The 22,375-nt window shown below is 41.9% G+C and overlaps 1 protein-coding gene across 15 annotated transcripts in view; it reads left to right on the plus strand.

Moving 5' to 3' along the window:
• The window catches only part of tns1b (tensin 1b), a 172,640-nt gene that overhangs the window by 102,174 nt on the left and 48,091 nt on the right, over positions 1-22,375 (plus strand). For all 15 annotated transcript variants that reach the window (XM_069698814.1, XM_069698816.1, XM_069698812.1 and 12 more), the window contains 5 exons: positions 7,680-7,721; positions 15,476-15,525; positions 20,321-20,492; positions 21,857-21,907; positions 22,089-22,211. In XM_069698814.1, coding sequence (XP_069554915.1) covers positions 7,680-7,721; positions 15,476-15,525; positions 20,321-20,492; positions 21,857-21,907; positions 22,089-22,211 — 438 coding nt within the window. The remainder of the gene's footprint in view (positions 1-7,679; positions 7,722-15,475; positions 15,526-20,320; positions 20,493-21,856; positions 21,908-22,088; positions 22,212-22,375) is intronic.

Consider the following 22,375-nt stretch of genomic DNA (forward strand, 5'->3'; position numbering starts at 1 on the left):
ATTACTATCAACTTTGAGTGATATTGTGATAATATTTTGTTATTGTCTTAGGCAAACCCGTGAAAAGTGAATAAAAGAAAATGACTTATTAAAGTTTAACACATTTTGAGAAGTTGATGATGTGTCTACATAAAAATACAGTTCACGGTCATCTTTCTCATATTTGAATTAGTATTGAGGAGAGATGAGCCAGTGAAGCAGGATTGCCTTTTTAGGGGAGAAAAACATGTTGGGCTCTTGCCAAGCAGCTGTGCTTTTACATTGAAGGCGAACACACACGGTCACAGATTGCACCTCCTTTCAGATGAGACTGTAAACTCGATTTACTCTGTCACTCAGAATGAGCAAAATTTAGATTTTAATACACTTTAATTCTCATGCTGACCAAAAAGCTGAGAGTTGGTGAATAGTACTGTCCTCAGGTGAGCCATCATTGTGCCAACTAAAGTGTCTGGGCCTGCAGTTTGTTCTTATTCCCACTAGACGGCACTATTGGACCTGACAGCTCGGAGCCTTTGCAGGTGCCCAGTGACCCTATATGTCAGTCTTTGTCCCCACAGTAATGGATAACGTTACCCTATGCTGAAACATTCATGAAATCTTTGTGAGAAGTTGATTTCGTCATTTTATGAAACTATCTTGACACCAGATGTTTACACTGTTGTGTAAACATCTGGTGTCAAGATAGTTTCCAAAAAAGTGAAAATATGTGCAAATGTAGTTCAATTTGAGTCGTCAGAGGTGTCAACCAATCACAGTTGAGGATTTTCTTTCATTATAAATCAGTCATCTGCATGAAAAACAGCCAATAAATATAGTATTACATTAGGCCCCTTTGACAGTGACTTGGTTCAACATGGATTAAGATAATGCGTTAACTTTTCATTCTATCAGTAAGGAATGCTGCATAATTTCTCATCAAAGTCAAATGAGTCTCTGTGTCATTCCAGCTTAGTTTAAACACAAGCATGTCTAAGGCCGCTAAGCTCTGTGTGGGCTATCGTCCAACACGCAGTGTAAACATTGGAGTGGAGCTACGCTGCAGCCGGTGCGGAGGGTGTGTGTTTATCAAAGTTTCCAAAGAAAGCAAGTGTACTTTAAGGAAAATGTATGAGGGTGGGAGGGAGGGAGGGGGGGGGGTGGGTGAGTGTGTGTGTGTGTGTGGGGGGGGGGCAGGAGGGGGGAGAGGGTGGAAAGGAAAGGATGAGGGCCACTCGGCACACACCCTAAGTCTGACTCATACACGCATAAAGACACAAGGATAAACCATACACCGTATATAAAAGTGGACGTGGCTTCTTGCGGTTCTGAAAAATGAGGCCGATGCGGAAGTGCCTTACGCTGCAATACCACCGAGTGCCACTAGAGGTCGGCTCCAAAAAAACACTCCGGCTCCGTTGACTCCCATTCAACTTGTCTCATGAAATTCAAAGTCAAAAACATTTCTCCACAAGTTTTGTTAGCTAAAGTAGCTCCTTCTTATTAGTTTTCTAGCAGTCCGTATGAAAATAATCTATTCATTGATTAGAAAATAAGACTCCAAAAGCAGTGTTTTTGGGGGGGAGGGGTGCCTGTTTGATTGACAGGCCTGTGGTGCAGTCAGGTTACGGCTATCGATGGGCGGGACGTAGTATCCCAATGAGAAGGACTCGGATCCACCGCTCGCCCTTCCCTCAGCTCGTCCAAATATGGTCACTTCTGGCTCCAAACACGCTCCGAACTAGCAAGACGGCGACGGCCAAAATCCCAACTCGAGGCTTCACGACGGCCGTTCACAAACAAACGGGTGACGTCACTGTTGGCTGCCGCCTGGGATAAACTCAAAAAACAACCTGTGATATTAATGACACTGTAGTATTCACCCTGCCAAAGTGTAACATATGAAATATATGTACAAAAACACACAGACAATCATGCACACATGCAGCGTAACTATTAATAGTCGTTATTTTAGGAGCGGGTTTGTGAGTTTTTGCTCATGCTCAGCTCACTGACTAAACATGTACACTCACAGCGCTCAGTGCTGTCTGTTCCCTCTCTCTTGGTCTCACACCCACACTCACACACCCAAAGCGGTGATATTTAACCACCCTCCTGTCCACACTGAGTCGGCTGGGCCGGGCTAAATGGGCTGTGTCTCGAGCTTTAAAGATGCACAGCTTTATATTTAGCCCCGGGTCATTTCCCCCTCCGAGAGGCTCTCGCTCGCTGGATGCGCGTTAAACCCCGCCGCCCCAGGGAGGAAACTCCCAGCTTGCTTAGCGACCTCTGCTTTCTTTTTAAAGGAGCAGGCTATAATTTGCTAAATTGGTCAAAGGAGCCACTGTGCTCATCTGAGAGAAAGCACATGGCGCGGCGGTGGTGGAGATGAAGAGCCGTGGGTGAGCGTTACACTCGGAGGAGGCGCACACGTGGCTGCGTCGACGGTCTCATCATGTGCGTGTGCTTTTTGCGTGACACATTTCACAGGACAGATGACTATGAGTAACACAGGTCCCTAATCTCAGACTTACTGCAGCTGATTAGTGCGTCTCGGTGAATAAGATGTGCATTGTTCACTTGGGTGATGTAATGTGCAGCCTGAGAGGGCACCAAAGCCAGATTTTATGTTGGGATTAATAACACTGTATTCAGCATTTTACTGGTGACATCACGGAGAAGAGGTCAGAACCATGAGCGAACAAAAAGACGATAAACAAACCCTGTTTTAGACCAACTTATCCAGAAGACAAAATGTGGGTTTACAGTAAAAATATTATTATTAGTAGTAAAATTAAGTTACATCATACTGTCAATATCTAATTAGCACCCACAAATTACATTTTTAGCAGTATTTATATTCCTGTTGCAGCTACTGTAGGTGGCTAACAGTAGCAAAGCAGACTTTCTTTGGAGGAGTTGGGGAGGTAAAAAGTCAAAATCAAGCGGTAACCAACAGTGATGTCACTCATCGGTTTGTGAACTGTTGTTATGAAGTCTTGTGTTTGGGTTTTGGCCGTCGCCATCATGTTATTTTGGAGCCAGAAATGACTGCATTTGTACGATCTAGGGGGGATTTAGTGGTGATCTGACTTGGGCGTGCTGTTCTCGGGTTCCAACCGATCAGAGGTAGGTAGGCTAAATAGGAAGGAAAACCTGACTGCAGACACGCCCCCAAAAATACTGCTTTTTGCAGCCTAACATCTAATTAACTACTGGATTATTTCTAGATTAATTATTGACTTTGTATTTATTGAGAGAAATTGAATGGGAGTCTACGGAGCCAGAGGCTTTTTGGAGCCAACCCCTAGTGGCCCTTGGTGGTATTGCAGTTTATGACACTTCCACATTTGCCTCATTTTCAGACCCGGAAGCTCCGTCCACTTTTACATACACTCTGTTGCATTTCACTTGCTATTTGACTGATATAAGTGACGGCCAAAGATATGAAAATAACCAAGTAATAATGGGTTTTAATGCGTCTTAAACTAATATATGATCACCACATCATACGGTCAGTAGAACATTGGCAGAAGTTTCCCAAATTGAAACGGATGGATCAGCGTCTGCTTAACTATTCTTTATCATTAGTATTGATCAACAACGACCCTGCCTCCTCCCAGATTTACTATTTTTACTCGGAGCTTTGAAACAGGAAATACTGAACCTGATTTCCTTTTAAGCAAAAAAAAAGTCACATTGTGTGCCTATAAATATTTTTGTTACTATTTCTCCGAAGCGTTGGGAGATCAACAGCCTGTATTTAGCATCTCTCATGAGAACAAATCCAACATGATGCTCAGCTGACTTGCCTCAAGATGATGCCACGGCTCTGAGCTCGGGATGTGCCAAGCAGTCAGAAAACCCACAGTCGGGGTTGTTCTTATAAATTGATAGATGTTGGTTAGGTTTGTGTTTTCAGCGTCTTTGCAGGTGCTGCAGAGCTCTTGGCCACAAATCAATGACTTTTTTTCCTCTTCTGTACTCGTGCATCTGCTGCAATTAAATTTGATTGTGATTATGCAGTGTGCAGTCTGCTCTGTGGTTATGTGGCTGACACTTGCTGTTGCGCCACGGGACGTTCATGCAGCATGCAGAGGGAGGATTTCTAAGATTCTTTTAGCTGTTGGAGAAAATCATTGTGACATTAGGCTGCATGTGTGTGCAAATGAGAAACACAATTGTCTCTGTAAGAATTAGGATTTGGATTTTTTTTTTTGTTGAATGATTCAGGATTCTGGTGTGAATGATGATCTGCCACCAACTCCATTTGGATTTTATTGTTAAGCAATTCTAAAGTCTGAAATTTCAAATTGAAATAAATGCTTCTTTTGATGCATCAGGTCTCTACTGACGCAAATGTGATAGAATTGTCATGATACAATCAATCCTGTCACCTTAAGACCTAAAAAGTGGCACATCGATCTCATACGGACTTTTTCTGGCAGTTAGTTCATTACAATATCTCCCGGACTGCTTTCCTGCCTTTAGGGAGCTATCTGTCAGTTTGCACACTCATTAGTTCATCAGCTCGGTCCCCAACAAAACTATAAGTTTACTCAGTTTATTGAAAAGACTTATTTGTTGCATTGACTCTTAGCAACTATGTCAGCTGTTGCTGTTGGTCAATGACACTTTCTAGTAAACCAAACTTGAAGTTAAACCCAAAGACTTGAATGTAATTAGTTTCTTCCTGAGAGTGAATTCACCAATCAGAAAAAATTCGCCTGATTTTTGGTGTTCAAAATGTTACGAGCCCTTCTTAAAGGTGACCGCTGTACTTGCTGTTCAGCTTGTGAATGCAGCGCTGGCTGATCTTGTCCAGTTTTGGATGTCTGAGTCTCAGCTGAACATAAACACCCCACAAACATAGCGAGCAGCCTGTCTCTACTTTATGAATATGAACCCAATTCTGTGTTTTGATTTATTTGCCTCGAATCTTAACTTCACCGTGGTGCTGTAAGTTCAAAGGACTGGAGCGGTTGATGTTGTTGTTTGATTTTAAACCATTTCATCTTCTGAGTCCTTGAAATTTACAGTCATTAAAAATGAGGTCTGTTTCTGGCTTTAATATTTGAGATTTATTTTGCATGGACAGCAAAAATGCTAATGGTAGAAATCTCGTCGAAAGTCCTGCTTCAAATGTTTCCATTGAATATCACTGAGAGAAGCTGAAAAGTCTTAGTCTGTGGGCCGTTTTGCTGATACACAACTTCCCAGGCTTTCTCATTGCTGCACACACAAACACACACACACACACGCACACACACACACACACACACACACACACACGCACACACACACGCACACACACACACACACACACACACACACACACACACACACACACACACACACACACACACACACACACACACACACACACACACACACACACACCAGCCAGCCATCTGGCTGCAATTGCACAAAGCGGAAATGCACATGTTCGAATCTATCATTGTGAGAACTGTGTGTCTCTGTGTGTTTTTCTGGGTCTACACACACAATATTTGTGTGACAATGCCTGCGGCTGTAAACTTTGGCCTCGGAACAAATCCACAGTCTGAGCCTCAAACATCGGCCTGCTGCTTCATTCCTCGAGGCAGCTCCGTCTTCCATGTGTCTGATGTTCAACAACGTACAGTTCAACGAAAATTTTCGTGACACAACCTATATTTTTTATCCCTTTTATCTTTGCTTTCAGTTGGTTTTAAAGCTGTAGGTTGGTGTGTAACTGAGGAAGCTGCAGTTTTGAGTCGCGTTGAGATGACTCTCTGGTCGTTCACTCTTTCCCTAGTTGGTGGTTTAGTCTGGGCGTTTGGAGTCTATATTCTGGGATCTGCACGGTCAGACTATAATTTACTCTTTGCATTGACTGTTTGTGTTCCACTGAAGCTTTCTACAGAAGCGGAGCATCCTCTGTCACAGCCCGGCTCTCTAGTGATCACGACTACGATTCCCAAATACGATTTATGATGTTTGGCTCTTTAAAGGATAAGGTGGCGATATTCAACATTTTTCTTTCCGTCATCAAAATGCCCAAGCCTACAATGAAGTGATTCTACTGTGTGGATGTGTGCGTGTAACCACAGCTTGATGTTCCTCTGTGCCGTAGAGCTCCGCTGTGGTCCAAAAACAATAAAACAACACCTAAATGAGCCGCAGTGTTGCACTGGGAGCCATTAAGGGTTTGTAAAGGAATTAATTCATAGAAGATTCACTATTTTTTTATCTTCTGCACTTCAGAATTGAATCACAAATGGCAAAGCAGTGCAGCACCCGGACCGTTTAGAGCCTAATTATCGTAATTTATTGTTCATATTTAAAGCATTTGGCTGCACTTTAATATTACAAAATTTTAACCAACTGTGGTGGTGTGAAGAGAAAACGGCCTTTATCCTGTTGTGTTTCTTAAGATCTGTGCTGCAGTGTTTTGGATTCCCCTTTACATTAGGGCCAACAAACACTCGGATATCAGGGGATCCTACAGTTTTCAATATTAGGGGCTCTCTTCAGGGCTAAAATGCATGTGTGAATAATTTTCATCTTTACCAGGATCGATTCTTAACTTTAAGGAGAAATTCTGCAAGAAATTCCTCTTTAAAATGTTTTTGCCACTGTGAGTAACTCCTAGCATTGGGGAGTTTTATGAATACAGCCCCAGTTCTGTTAGTGAAACAGCACTTTTTGTGGATGGTTTTAAAGACATTTATATTTGAGATGTTTTCGACCTTTTTTTCCCCCATTATTTAACAACATTTTCCGAAATAAAACATTGTCTAAAGTTAGAACAGCTTTGTTGGTTTAAATGTGGTTTAAAAAGTATTTGATCAGCGAACGAGCCAAAGAACCTGACTAAGCTTTTCCATGATATTTCACTCTTTTTGATGCTTAATTCTTGGAATACATTTCAGCTGTTGTTTAAAAATAATTGAGGCTCAATTCAGAAGGTCTGCAGACACTGGAATCCTCAGATGGTATTCGCAGAAGGATATTTTGTTATTCTGTATTTAATGTACAATTTATTAAGTTGTGTTGCCACTCCTTTCCTCTTTGCCTCGTGTAGTAAAGTTACTGTATGACGAGAGGTAACATCTGCATCTGTGAGTCTGAGGCTGGCCAAGCCCACACAAGCTCATGACATCATGGATGGCTTTGATGTTTCTTCTTCTGCTCTCTGCCATGAAAGTCTTTCTTTACCTTCATCTTTTTCCCGCTATACCCCCAAAGCCCGCCTTTCCATCAGCTGACTCTCTTCTGGTCTCTCCTGCTGTCCTAAATGTCCATCCACCCTCTCATTGTTCAACTCTCTTTCCCGTCTTTTCCATTGATGTCCCACTCTGTCGTCCCCCCTGCCCCCTGTCAGTGCCTGACTCTCTCTCACCGTCCATAGCTGTATATGGCATTGAAAATGAGAGTTCCCCTGGGCGGACTCTCCGGTCTTGGCTAATGGAAGCAGACTTGTCTCTTTGTGTAAATATTTGCACAGAGGGATTATAGATGGTCTCACGCATTCGAAGGTGGAGTCCCACTCCTTCTCCAGGCCACATTAGGGCAAAGAATGGTCCTGAGTGCAGCTTTAACATGAGCTCAGATAAGATGATGTGATGCGACACAACATGACACTGCGGCTATTGTTTGACGTGTAAAGTGTATCGGCAGGTATTGATCTCACTTTTCTGTCTGTCTTTTTTGAACAGGCTCCGAGCAGTGACCTTCCTCTCAAACATGTAGACACAATGGTGAGTTTCAACTGACTTTTATTTATTTTTTATTCTTTTTTAACGTTACTCACTGTTCTTTTTTTGAGGTCCAGTCATCTGGTTTGGTCAGAGTACTGAAGTAAAGGAGACAATGAATCTGCCTCTGTACCTCTGGTTGACAGAGCAGATGGGTTGATGTAGGGAAGGGATTCATTACAAGTGGATGGAGGCTTCCAGGTGGTATGAAGGGCATCTTTCATATACATCTACAAACACACATTTTTATCAATAAAAACTTGTACGTTTCAGATTTTGTACATTTCAGAGTCTACAAGAAATCATTGTATTTATAAGTATGGGCATATTTCACTGTTTGGACTGTCTTTGGTATATTATGAATCCATTTAATGCATTTTTGAAAAATATCCCATATCCAATGTTCACATCAGACACATTTTTGTACCAGATGATGACTGATTTATGAAATTGTCTTACCTGAACACAGTGAACACTAAAACATGTCAAACACAAAGAATTCTGTGAGAATGAAGCCAGGTGTCTGTACCAAACTGCTAATTAGACCCATCTATGTGGCTTTTTTTGGGAGGCATTCATTGTTTTTTCATTGCAATGATATGTGATATAAAGTCGTCTATTTGTACCTTCCACTGTGCTTAAACACCAGGTAATAATATCTGCACAATGTCAGAATATTGCAACAATCCAATCACCAGAACAGAATGTCAATGATCAATCATTACACACTGATACCCCAGACTGTGCATGATGACTTTCATTTTCTAATCCAAAGCCAACATTTTAGAAAAAAAACAAAACAAATCCCCTCCTATAACATCTGCACATGAAAACTAAGGCATGGTTCGAGTTAGGGTGAGATTATGGTTATGGCAAATATAGTGGTTAGCGTGTGGATAAGGTTTGGAAACTAAAACACTTGTTCAAAATTGGGGAAAGATTGTGTTTGATAAAATAAGAGTATCTGTGACAAGTGAACTCCAGTATCCTGCATGATCCCGACCTCTTCACTCTTCTTTTACACAACATACACTGCAGGACACACACCCTCCTGTATGGGGACTAAAATGTGTCTACCAGACATAAGTTTAAAGAGGGACATTATTTAGTCTGTTTGTATATTCTGTTACACTTATAGGAGTTGGAAGTGTGAGCAAACATGTAGCATGCTTTACTACATGAGAGAGCTGCATTCTTCTTGTTACAAAGGATCATTTGCTGCTACTCATGCTGGTAAATAAATGCTTGTAATTACTTGACGATTAAACATCCTTGTCATACATTTCTGAAAGACAAGGTCTAATATAACCTCGTATTACTAGACGTAAATTCACTGCATAAATATATGGGTCCGGCCGACACTCCATGGATGGTTGAGACCCTTCCCTAATGTGCACAGATTTCAACACCATGTGGGAAAAGACCATTGCAGACTTTGTGAAGTAAATTTCGGATACCTGGAACATTGTTGTTGCTCGGGCTTCAAATCTTCGATATTTCCCAGCTTTGCTAAAACTAGAACTACATTTAGCAACATGTGCTTGACTTGAACATCATCTCACTCAGCCACCCCCACTGGTCACTGATTGGTCCGCCCTTTAGAGTGTCTTAGAGAACCTTCAGGTATTCACGGTTTCCAGATTGTAATTGCAGCGAAGACCGTAGCTGTGAGCAACAGGTGGGCGGAGCCAGGCGAGGTTTAACATACGTTTAATGGTAAACAAGAGAAGTCCCTCCATTGTGTTTTGATGACTGTTTTGAACAATATAATGTCTCTACATGCTACTAGTGTGTTGCTGGACTACATGGATTTACTGGCTTTCAGCCCCCAGGTAACACTGGGTAATAAAATATTATAATTAATTCTGTTATATCAAAATGAAGCCTTCATATTACTGTTGATGGCTCTTTATTAAAGCCGTTCTTATTGCCAATAACTTCAGAGTACTGACTCTCTCCTCCCTATGTGCATGTTAGGACAACACACACACACACACACACACACACACACACACACACACACACACACACACACACACACACACACACACACACACACACACACACACACACACACACTCCATTTAGAGTGGACGTGTTTGCTTTGGACTTGCTGGTCACTGTTTGTCTGTGACACAACTTCCTGTGAGTTGTATTATGTCTGAGAAAGGAAGGATCAAGTAACCAATTTAGAGTTACCACCCAAAGCCAAGTGCCCGCTTTTCCCCACAAGGACCAAAAATAAACACATAGACAAGTAGGCCTTTTTGTGTGTGTGTGTGTGTGTGTGAGAGAGAATGCCTGCTTTTGTTGGCATTTCCTATGCGATCCCTCGGTTTTCTTCTCTTCTGCAGTTGTTCGGTGCACGAAGGAGCACCAGCTTGTGAGCCTCTCTTCACAGAGACATGCAGGAGCTTCATATAAAGACTTGTCACCCATTTTGTAAATATGTAAATTATAGAAACTGCAGGCAGGCCAATTTAATACCCAGACTGTTTTAGTACGACGCCATGCTGTTGTAGTGCGTGCAGTTTGGCATTGTTTTGCTGAAAAAAAAATGGCCTTCCCTGAAAGAGATGTTGTCTGGATGGCAACATAATCTGCTCCAAAGCCTGTATATATCACTCAGCATTGATCGTTCCTTCCTAGATGTGAAAGCTACCCATGCCACCATGTGCACTATTGCTTCCCTGTACCATCACAGATGCTGACTTTTCAACTATGTGTCGATAACAAGCTGGGTGGTCCCTCTCCTCTTCTGCCCAGAGGATGCAGCGTCTGTGATTTCTGAAAAAGAATCGTACATTTTGAATTGTCAGACCACAAGACAGATTTTGCAGCGTCTTAGTCCATGTTAATGTCAAATAAACTCGGGCCCGGAAAAGGCGGCAGTGTCTCTGGATCATGTTATATCGTATATGGTCTTTAGTACGTCTCACCTTGTTGTGCACTGTAAATGAAACACGTTCTCATTAGAAATGTGTGATTAAATGAGTTTCACGTGTATTGTATGATCACATGTCTATACAGTATGTATTGGACCGTATATGCATGTGTGTGTGTGTGTGTGTGTGTGTGTGTGTGTGTGTGTGTGTGTGTGTGTGTGTGTGTGTGTGTGTGTGTGTGTGTGTGTGTGTGTGTGTGTGTGAGTGCAGCTGCTGCTGCTGCCGCCTGGTCATGGGTATTTGCTGTGTGGTTACACTGTGACGTCTGGCGGATGTTTGGCCACACCTCATCGCCTCTGGAGCATCGAAAAGATCTGTCTTATGACTCCATGAGCTGCTCTCGCTTCGCTGCATCAGTTTCTTCTCTGCCTGGTTTAGTTTGCCTCGGCTTCACTTCTGTTATTGAGTTTGTTTTTATTTGTTGGCGTGAAAATTTGGGCGCTTTAGTTTTATCAGGCGGTTGCAAAATATTTAGATTTAACTTCCATGACAGGTTGTTCTGCCTTAATTTCCCAGCTTTTCGTATTTGTAACTAAAAGTTTTCTTGTAAAATCACCTGTGCAAAAAGACACACCTGCCAGTTTAATAGTCAAACACACAAAAAACACACGTCTGGTTGGACATGACTTCGGACTTTCAGCGGTTCGAAGCTCTAATCAGCTGATCTGTGTTGTGTTTATGTGTACAAACATGCGTCGGCTCCCACATGTTGACGGAAAGGGCCTAGCAATAGCAATTTAGATGAGTACAAAGATGAGAAAAAAGAGACATGGGAGCGAGGGAGGGGAAAAGTTGACTATGAGGTGGGGAGAGATAACGTGGTGGAAGGCAGGGAGTCAGAGGGGGAGGGAGGGCGGCCAACACACAGACAGAGAGGAGGAAGAGGGAAGACGAGAAACAGAGCGCGGACAGAAGAAGGAACAAGACGAGGAGCGCTGTGGAGGAGTCGGGTCCGGAGCTGGAGCATGCCGTGGCCCACTGCAGGCAGCTGCCCAAAATAGAGCCCTTGTTTTCTTTTCTTTTTTTTCTTCTTCTACCGCTGTCAGAGAAAAAGGGAGAGGTTTCAGAGAGCAAGCTTCACTTTGCTGGAAACAAAGCAGTGAGAAACAGAGGGAGCTCTCCGGAGATGAACCGAGGAGGGTCTTTGAGAAGGCGGCTCTCCTCTCTGAGGGGGGCATGGCGATGGAGCACGGGCTACCTTTTCCGGAAGGTAGGACGGGGATGGAGGGTCAGATTGATGGATGGATTTAGTCCTGTTCCTTCTCCTTTTTTGCTGTTTTTTTTCTTTTTTCTTTGTCACAGAAAAGTTTCTCTCGTCTCCCTCGCAGACTTTTTTACCAGCCCCCAGCGACTTTTGCTCTCCCTCCCCTCCTTCCCCTCCCTTCGCTCCCTCGCTCTTTCTCAGATGGTTAATTTGTATGGCCTGCTTGTAAAATCAACCTCCCCAGATGGTTTTCATCTGGAAACAGGGCCTGCAGGACCCCCCACTCCAGTTCCACCTCCTCCTCCTCACCACTACCTTATCCCCCCACCCCCTTCCCCCAAATGCAAGTTCTCAAAGGAGAGAATCAGTTTTTTGGGTGCGGATTGTGTGCTGTTCAGGAGCTTGTATCTTTAATTCTGCTGTGTCGGGAAACTTTTAGGAACACAAGAAATCTTTTAAGTCATAATTTCTGCTTGTTCAGATGCTTAAAATGAAAATATGAAGAAGCACTTAAACACATGATTCACTGCCTGCTGCTGTTGAGTTTTATTCATTCATACAATCCTGGTTCTTGAACATCATGATGTCTTCAGAAAAACATCAATGTGACCACAGTGAAAGTTACTGTCTTCTTACTGATCGTGGCTTCACTGCAATGCTTTTATTTACCCAGATGGTTGCACTTTAACTTAAATCTTGTGGCTCATAAAATCCACTGCACACCATTTCAGACTAATTTGGATCAAAAAACGACGAGTTAGTGGCCATTTTTGCAGCACAATACAAACGACGGCTCCTCGGAACACTCTCACAGTCTCTAATTAAGACGTCTTAGTTTGCATGCTGGTGGCACCGTTACCAGCAACACTCTTGCCACTCCGAAACCTGAGGATGTTTTTTGAATCACCTCACACTGAAGGGGAGTTTGGGCTTTTCCTGGCATTGATGCACAACAAGTCCCACAGCAGCACTCTTAACCCTCGTCATGCTCCACATCCGTCTCTGAACCTTCTCTTCTGGGCCGTTTCTCGCTCATTCATCTCTGTCCTCTTCTGGCGACTCGCTGCACTTCATGGCCCCCCTTCAACATGCTGAAACGTTTAGGCCGAAGTGGCAGACAGAAATGGGGGGATTTTCTTTGTGTCACCTCGGTTGGGCAGCAGACCCGTGTGAACACAGAGGGGGTGTAGAGTGGAGCAGAGAAATGGAACAGAGGATTTGTCCAAATAAACTGGTGCTGCAGATACATCATTTGATACATTTGTGTTTGTGTCCATGAATGTGTTTGCATTCAGGACCTCCTGGAATCTGTAAATTAATAACAGCATTCGTGAGATCTGGAAACTTCTTTAGCATTTCGGTCCTTTTCTGCAAACAATGATCAAACTGAGAAAGCTTGGCATTTTTTTTTTAATCACTCAGTCACTGCAGTTTGATTCCAAAACGGGTCAAATATCTGCCGTCAACCTTAAAAAGCTTCTTGTTACAGCTGGTGTGACTTGGTGTCTGCAGAATATTAGAGTTTCTACAGTAGGACTGGAGGTAAATAACCTCCTTGCATCTCCAACAAAACATTGTCTGAGATAATCAAGTCATTTATTTAACTTCTATTACCTTTGATCTCCATTTTATCTGTTGAAACGTTTACTCCACTCAGTGAGTTGAGATATACTTACACGAATAAACAGTTGTTTACATTACCATGGTACATTATCAGAGTGGTTTTTGTACACGGTTACGGGGAACTAGAACATGTTACAAGCAGTATCGGATTGCTTGAACGTAAAGTTGTCTGTTGTCCTCAGTTTGGATCTGCCTTACCTGTTTCCCGTTCTGCCAGAGCACTGCTTTCTAGAATAACATATATATTCATAAATGTTTTTATATTTGTAATTCTATCAGTGTTTAGTATTTGTGAGTCAACAGATGTGTTTGAAGAAGGCATATGATACTTTAATGACCTTTGAAATGCCACAAGCGGCAAAAGTGGTGGTCATGAATTAGTTTTTTAGGTTGTGTCATATTTGTGTATGTGAAATCTCAGAAACGCCATTGGGGAATTTCTTCAAATTTGGCACAACCAATCAATTAGTATTAAGGGAGAACTGATTAGAATTTGGTGGTCACAGGTTACTCTGACCTCACAAAACACAACTTGTGAGTTTACACTCCCATTTTGACTAAATTTCATGCAAAAGTCAAATAGGATCAAATGAAGTGACAGCATGAACTCAACGTCACCGTGACATCATTCTCATCGTTCTGGCCATCATTCAATTCCATAGGGGAGATTGTGACCATATTTCAGTTTTAGTTGGATGTATAATTGGTGATACTAATCTTTGGTGTCCACCTTAAAACTGTGGGGATTGGAGAGATATGCTGTGCTGTTGGGTTGAAAATATGTGTGACATCCACGTTTTAGAATTTATAGCTTCTTTGCAGCTCAATCTTTATTTAAAGCATTGTCTACTGTCATGGAAACAACTCAGAATCAGCTTTCTTGGCTAAAGTCCTTCCAAAGCCTTCACTAGATATAATATATAGGTCTGGACAGTCAGGGATGTAAAGTGCAACTTGAGTGGGTGGTTGAAACATAAAGCTGTAAGGCAGTAGTTCTAGTTTGGTTGCTATTTTTTTTTTTAGAGAAGTGGCTACCAATTAGGTCATTTTGGGCAGAAATAACAGTGTAAAGACTTAACTAACAGGCAGTCAGCTGTTAGGACAGCAGAGCAGGCCGATGCTCATCCAGGACGGTCAGTGGTGCGCTTGACTTTGGTGGTTGGCCAGCCAAACTAATCTAATGGATGATGATGGATAACAGACCTCCTCCTGGGCACATGTGACCCAAACACCACAGGGGAGTTAACAAGTCCACATGCCCTCTGACCCCATCCTCGAGCTGGTCTTAGGGGGAGGTGATTCTGGCCCGGCTTAGTGGAGCCAAACACAGTCAATCACCTTCAGCCACACTTCCTCTGCAAGGGCCTCTCTGCTTTTCTTTGTGAGGGTGCCATGTGAAAGACAGACCCCACATCTCAAGGTGCATTCTACACTTCTTTATAGTGTGTGAAGGTACATAGCTATCATCAGAATTATTTTCTGAATGTGGTTGTTGTCAAGAGGGTTAAAAACAATTTCAAACCACAAGCAACTGGAGCAAATTGGCTCATACTTCTCTTCACCTTCATGTCTGGACAATTGTTGTGACTTCAATATGTCCACACGCTGAGTTTTCTATCATGATTGTTACCTTAATCAATCTACAAAACCCTGAAGCAGAAGGATGCCTCCTCGAGCAACCTGCCAAATTCCCAACAATTCATATTTAATATCAACAAGACTGATCATATTATCAGAGAGCAGCTTGGTTCTTTTTTTTTTTTTACAGATGAGTAGCAGGTAAACCCAACGGTGGGACCAATGGTGACATGAATATGGACTTTGAAAATACTTTATGAACCATGAAATCAATAATATGTTGGATAAATAGCATGATTTGATGTTTTTTTTTCCACTATGTACATTTTTGGAAAGCTTGAAAGAAACATGTTGGTGTATGAATAGAGCAATAACACAGATCTGATGTTTTTCTTTGTCATTTGCAGGGCTCAACAAAATCCTCAAAAAGTATGGAGTCACGGCGCAGACCATCAAGGTAGCTTCACTCCTCTCCTTGTTTCCTTGTTTCCTCTGTTTTCGTCCCTTTCCTCTTCTCTGTTGTTTCCTCCTCTCCTCTTCTCATTTCCCATAAAAGGCTTCCTTCGGCTTATTGGACTGTAGTCATTGAATTATTATAGGAATTCATTTCCGCTGCTTTCCCCGGAAGTTCAGACAGATAGAAAAGGAGGTGAAATGAGTATTAAGCTAAACTCAATCTATCCTCTATCACATTCAGTTTGAGATGTGAATGATTTGAAAATATAAACGTTTAGATGTAATATGATATTTGTTGATGTTGCCAGGGGAATTGTTGAAGCAACATGCCCCGCTGTTGAACTGGACCGCTCACCGTTTTGTTGGACAAAAAGATCTTTGGTGTCAACCCCTCGGTCCGTAGGGAGTCACAGATGTTGTCAGTTGTGTAATTAATGTGTAAAACTTGACACCACAACAGTTCATGTTGACATGCTGTCCAAAGCTTGAATGACAGTTCGGTTCCCTCGCAGCGAATCAAAGAGTTGATACGAGGTAATAAAAACAGTTCAACATCTGGTACATTAACACTTTTAACAGCACATGCAGAGTATGTGAGAGTTCATTTACTGTGAAGATTGTTCTTGATTTTCATCCATAAAAAGGAAGAAAATCCAAGATTTTTCAAAAGTGCATAACAGCGCTGTTATGTGACAGTTTTCTATTTTGTAATACTCTGGATAAATAAACGTATCCAATTACACTTGTGGGTTCAGACAGAGTTATTCACATTACAAAATACAGATACTTTTGATCTGTGTGGAAGGTTTTGCAGCGCAATGCCTAACCAACACCCATCCACCAAATATAACCACAGATACCGCTGCACGGATAAGTTAAGGTGATTTAACAAATGTAGTTTGCAACCCTGCAAGTATTTTTACATTAATTCTTTTATTTTGAAATGTTGTGAACATCATTGTTTTTTAAAATGTCTGGTTAATAACAACAGAACAACAGAAAATAATCTTGTAGATTTATTTAACAGTCTGGCGTGGCTGGTGCTTTAAAGCTACATTCATTTATTTTTAGTGCCTTGGTGGCAGTAAAATAATCTGTAAAAACACTCATTATGACCCTATAAAGATGTTGTTTGGGCCACCTGACAAATATAAGTCACATATTCATTTACTTCTTTTGGCTTTGTTTTTGGTCTCCACCACCTTTGGGGAAATATTTAGCTGGTAGCCTAAATGCTTTTTTCTGGCTGTATCGGTCTACTGTTTGGTACAGAATAGTTTAAGCAGAGCTTGTTTTCCTGAAAATAGTTAGAACAAGTTTGATGAGAGCAGACTTTGTGGGCTGGAAAACCAAACCAAGCTAAAACAGGCTAAAGGTTTTGCACGCTCTCAGAATGGCGTTATAATGTATTATTATGAGCAATCCCTTTTGCATTACATATAGTAACTTTATCCATTGTTAATATTAATCAGTCATTAGTTCATCTTCAACTAAGGATATGGGGAAAGTCCAAATGGATAACTAACACATGGTGTTTGTGCGGGAAAAATAAGTGATATATTTGCTTGTTAAACCATATAAATAAGAACGTGGTTAAATCAATCGAAGTCCTGATTTTAATCTGGACTGATAGAGTGACCCTTCAGGTCATGAGAAAATATTTGTATTCACCAATCAGGAACTATGACAGGTCTGATTACACGCTGGAGTCAATGAGGTCACTCAGCATTTTAAATGGGAACCAACTGAAGTCCTGGTTGTTGACTTTCATTACTAACATATATCTGGTGAAATTTTTCTTTATGTCCGAATGTCTCAGGTTTCCTGATAAAACTTTTTCATGGTTCAAAGTTGGATTTTGTCCAAATTCACAAATGAGATTACTGCAGCAGTGAAATTGAGCGTGTGGAGATAATGTGTCATTGGTCGAATGCAATATGCAGAAAAAGGAGCAATCACTTCATCTCATCAGCTCATGAGAAAACAGTTTGGCACTCGACCGGTCAAAGCATGCTGGTGGATCTGGAATAGGACCAAACCACAGGTCTATATTGGCTCTGACTGCAGTGAGAGGCGAAAGGCACACATGCAGAGACAGACAGGGAAATGGACAAGAAGAGGAAATACCAAGAAAGATGGAAACGGTTAGAAAGAATGTGCGGAGCTGAAAGTAAAATAAATATTGAAAAAAAAATATATATATATTTGCAAATCACAAATAGAAAAAGACACACTTCAAACAACTTGATACGCCATCTGTCATGGCACAATAGAGACATGCGTGACTTATCAATTGCCCCTCTATCTGTAGCGATGAATAATTTCCAGTAACCATGTTTTTGAGTGGCTCCAGATGTACAGAACAGCACAGGTTACAGTACTTGAACAGTTAAGCTGGCGTGGTCCTCTCTCCCAGACGTATGAGCAATTTCCTCAGGGGGCCACTCAGCTGACAAATGTGGGAAATATGCCGCAGTCTGGGTCCAGCCACCTCTCCCTCAACCTCTTCATCTCGTTCTGCACATTCACGCAGTTCAATGACTTCACTTCTTTATGGTCTCTGTGGACGTTTTCTGCAAAGTCTGAAAAAGATATGATCAGCTGAGGTCCTTAAAGGAACAGTTACAGAAAGCTATTGGAATGGAAACAAAAGTTAAGGATTTTGGGAGATATTCACTGTCAAAAGTTAGATACCAATCTATCAATCTGACCTCTAATATAAGGTAATAGTAGCAGTTGAGTTAGCTTAGCTTAGAATAAAGACTGGAAATAGGGAAACAGTCTGACTGGCTCTGTACCAAACCCAAAATCTAAAAACAACAAGGTGAGGTTTTACTCCAAAGCAAAAAGTTAGAGAGAGAAAAAGATACGTTTTGGATAGTTGACCTCTGAAGACACTCAATGAAATCATTTGGCAACGCAGCACTAGTAAAGTTTGTGGACATTTGATAGACACAACACTTGTTTTGGAGCAACATTGTCCAAATTTCTGCCACTTCCTTTCTCGTGAACGTGATATCTCTAGAACGCCTTAAGGTAATTTGGTCAAACTTGGCAAAAGCATTCAGTTTATACCAAGGATGAGCTGATTAGAATTTGGGAGACAAAGGCCAAAGGTCAAGGTCACTGTCACCCCAATTCAACACATTCACATGAACATGATTTCTTCAGAAACTCCTGGATGCAATTCCTTCAAATGTGCCACAACCATTTACTTGGCTTCAAGAAAGAACTGATTAGAGTTTGGTGGTCAAAGGTCAAAGTTGAAAGTCGCTGTGACCTCACGTTTCTCTCATCTGTCTGTCCCCATCTTGTAAACGCTATGTGTCAAAGAGAGCCCTGAAGGAATTTGTTCAAATTTGGCAGAAACATTAGTTTAGTACCAACGATGACCTGATAAGAGATTGAAAAGATGTTGGTGTTTAAAGGTCAAAGGTCAAGGTCACTGTCGCCTCACATTAAACCATGAGTGTGAACAAAAAAAATTTAGGAACACCTTGAAGGCATTTCTTAAAATTTGTCACAAATGTTCACTTTGCAAAGAATTGTTTATATTTTGGAGGTCAAATGTCAAGGTCACTGAGTTCAATATCTATATGGGTTTAGACAGATATACATGTAAACTACAACTTGAGTCGTTACTGGAGGCCAACAAACGCTAGGCGGTAATTCTAGTTTAGTGACGAGCACGAAGCTAAATGGGTGGACTGTTCCTTTGCAGTTTCCTTTTTCTTCATCCTTTTCATCAGTCTCCTTTTTCTCCTCCTTGACCTGATCTGCCAGCTACCTTCTACCAAAACACTTTTGCTCATCAATGTCCATCATGATGTGTTTATAATGTGCACACACATCCTGTAATTCTTATTATGCTGGTGTGTTCATCGAATTAATCACATTGCCCTTGCTCTCTTTCCTTCTCAGACAAAGTCTAACAACATAATGTGTTAATTCAGTGAGGAAAGCTTGCATGTTGGTGGAAAGCATGAACCCCCCTGAGATTCAGTGATGTCATTGTGGATTTGGCATTTGTACTTCTCCATATACGGATATTTGTTACTTGTTGGCTTTAAGAAAGAATGTTTGTGTTTAACCCAATGTGAAATGTAGTCTGCTGCGTAAAGGACATTGAGAACAACGTTTTCAGATGAAGTAAGCAGCCACATATTTCCATGCTTTGGCTCCAGCTACATTGGCTCTTTGGATGTGAAATGACTCGGGTTAAAATCCAGACACACCTGAAATTCCCTCCTGATATGATGTGTCTGTGAAATAAATTACTGTTCCTATATTAAAGGAACTTGAATGCATCACGATGCAGTGATTTCATCTGTATCAAACAAATCAACCTGAAGATCTTTGTAAAACACGATTTACTTGTGGGAAGGAACTGTGACGGCTACAGACAGGAGCATCCATCACTTTTAACTGAGTCATGGTGAATCAGCCCTTTGTGACTAAATTAAGGTTTAAAGTACAGAGTGTTTAAACATCTCTCTGTGGACAAAATGATGAACAGAAATGTCGAAACTAAATAAAAGCTCAACAACTTCAGGACTTATTTTTAGCCTGGTTGGTTGCTATGGTTAAAGTGATCATAATTCAGCCAGCCTTGTAAACACAAGCACATGTGTGTAAATCACATGCGCTGCATTACTTCTGGGTATTAAACGCCTTCTAACATCTATCTTTTGTGGTCCAGTGGTTCACATGAGTTTTTCTGTGCAGTCCGGCCGCCGACATTCAGAATTTCCCTGCGCAACTTGAATTGTCAGTTCTTCTTCTATTTCTTCCTGCAGGAGTGTGAGTCTGCTGCAGGCCCTGGAAGAGAGCTACGAGCTGGACCTGCTCTACATCACAGAGAGGATCATCTCCGTGTCGTTCCCCAGCAGCGTGGAGGAGCAGAGCTACGCTGCCAACCTGAGGGAGGTCGCTTCCATGCTGCTCTCCAAACACGGCCAAAACTACCTGGTACGGTTTCAAATTAAAATCACGCTCAGGTCTTTAGCGCAAGCCGCTTATTACAACCTATAACTCTGACGTCCAACCGTCCAGCCGCTTCGACGGCTGTCCTGCAGAAGCGATGCTGGTCAGATGACTTCTAGAATGTGAGTTTTTCCTCGTCAGGAGAAGACAGGTTGGGTGGATGGTCAGCTACAACAGTGGATTTGGGTGGAGGAGGCCACTGGTGACTTCCAATTTCCAACCATGACCCAGAACACTTTTTTTTTTTTTAAATTGTGTTTACTGTTACCATGACAAAAAAAGTTTGCATAACTTTAAGGAAGTAGCAGCTTCGCCATGCTGGCAAAAAAGTGAACAATTTTGTTTTAATCAAATGTAGGTGAATGACAGATTTTATTGTATTTTTATCTTGACTTTAAAAAAAAAATCAAACACACCGCAGTTATATTGTTCAGTGGTTAATTTCCGCTTCAATGTAACATGGTTCAAGTCATCATTTTGACGCAACGGATAATCTTTCCCAAACCCAACCAAGTTTTTTTTTTTTTTTTTTTTTGCTAATACAGAGGTGCTGATTTTGGAAGCACTCCTGTGGGTCGTGTTTGAGGGAAGGAACCAACAATGGATTTGGTCGTACGGTTTGCTGCTGTTAACTCCTCTGGTTCTTACTGAGCTTTAGCGTTTCGACCTTTGCTACGGTTTCAGGGAAGGTCACATCTTCAAAGCCAAAGGAGCAGAAGGTTGAGCAATAGATTGAACAGTGTATTGATGCTAATGTCAGCATTTAGTCCCAACTGGGGTCGCAGTGGCAAAAGGGAAAGCAGAGAAGTCCCTGTTTCGCCACCAGGGGGATAATGTCAGCGTGATAAGCTAATTGGTTACCTCAAGTAGTAACCTAGCAAAGGCCACTTGTTTGCTTATCAATCACTAACTGCATTATTATATTGAGTTATAGTTTATAGGAAGAGCCCTGTTCAGGACTGATTCATCCACTGTGAGGTAGCTATTGTGCCGGATGCAAATAAAAGCTATTTTAGACTTTGGTAATGTTAAAAGCTTATTGAATTTACCCAAAAGGACCTTGCTAAACACATCTTTCTTTACTCAGGCGTAAGTGAAACATACCGTTTGAAATTAGAAACAATCAAGCACAGCGCTAGCCTTATATTGCCCTTTAATTTAAGATAGCTCTGCCCTGTTTTACAAGAAATGTTTCAAATGTGAACATGCATTTTGAATGGTAAATCTACCACCTTGATGTCAGATTAATATCTTTGAAATCTGTTACCAGACAGGCGCTCCAAAGCCTGCAGAGTGAACTACTTAAATTAAGCCAGTAATAGTGTTTGTTTTTACTTCCTTTCCTTTAGCTCTTCAACCTCAGTGAGAAGCGGTATGACATCAGCCAACTTAATCCAAAGGTAAACCCTCGATTCTCCTCTCCTCTCCTCTCCTCTCCTCTCCTCTCCTCTCCTCTCCTCTCCTCTCCTCTCCTCTCCTCTCCTCTCCTCTCCTCTCCTCTCCTCTCCTCTCCTCTCCTCCCCTCTCCTCTCCTCTCCTCTCTTGACCACTAGTCTGAATCTCTCTCCACTCGTCTGTCAGGTGTTGGACTTCGGCTGGCCTGACCACCACGCCCCGGCCCTGGACAAAATCTGCAGCATCTGCAAGGCCATGGACACGTGGCTGAGTGCGGACAGCCACAACGTGGTGGTTATCCACAACAAGGTGAGACTGAAAGGCGAGGAGGGAGGTGTTGTGATGAAGTCTGTGTGGACAGTAGATGGTGCTCTCAGGCTCCTCTCGGGACCCCTACTTCCCAAAGAGACCGCAGCTGTTGTTGTGCCTGTAATGATGTTGTTCCTGGGTGAAACCCTGAGATTCAGGGTTGA

The sequence above is a fragment of the Brachyistius frenatus genome, unplaced genomic scaffold (genome assembly GCF_029030835.1).
Source record: "Brachyistius frenatus isolate BFR_SWC_R1_liver_20210118 unplaced genomic scaffold, ASM2903083v1 Contig_28, whole genome shotgun sequence".
Taxonomy (NCBI): domain Eukaryota; kingdom Metazoa; phylum Chordata; class Actinopteri; family Embiotocidae; genus Brachyistius; species Brachyistius frenatus.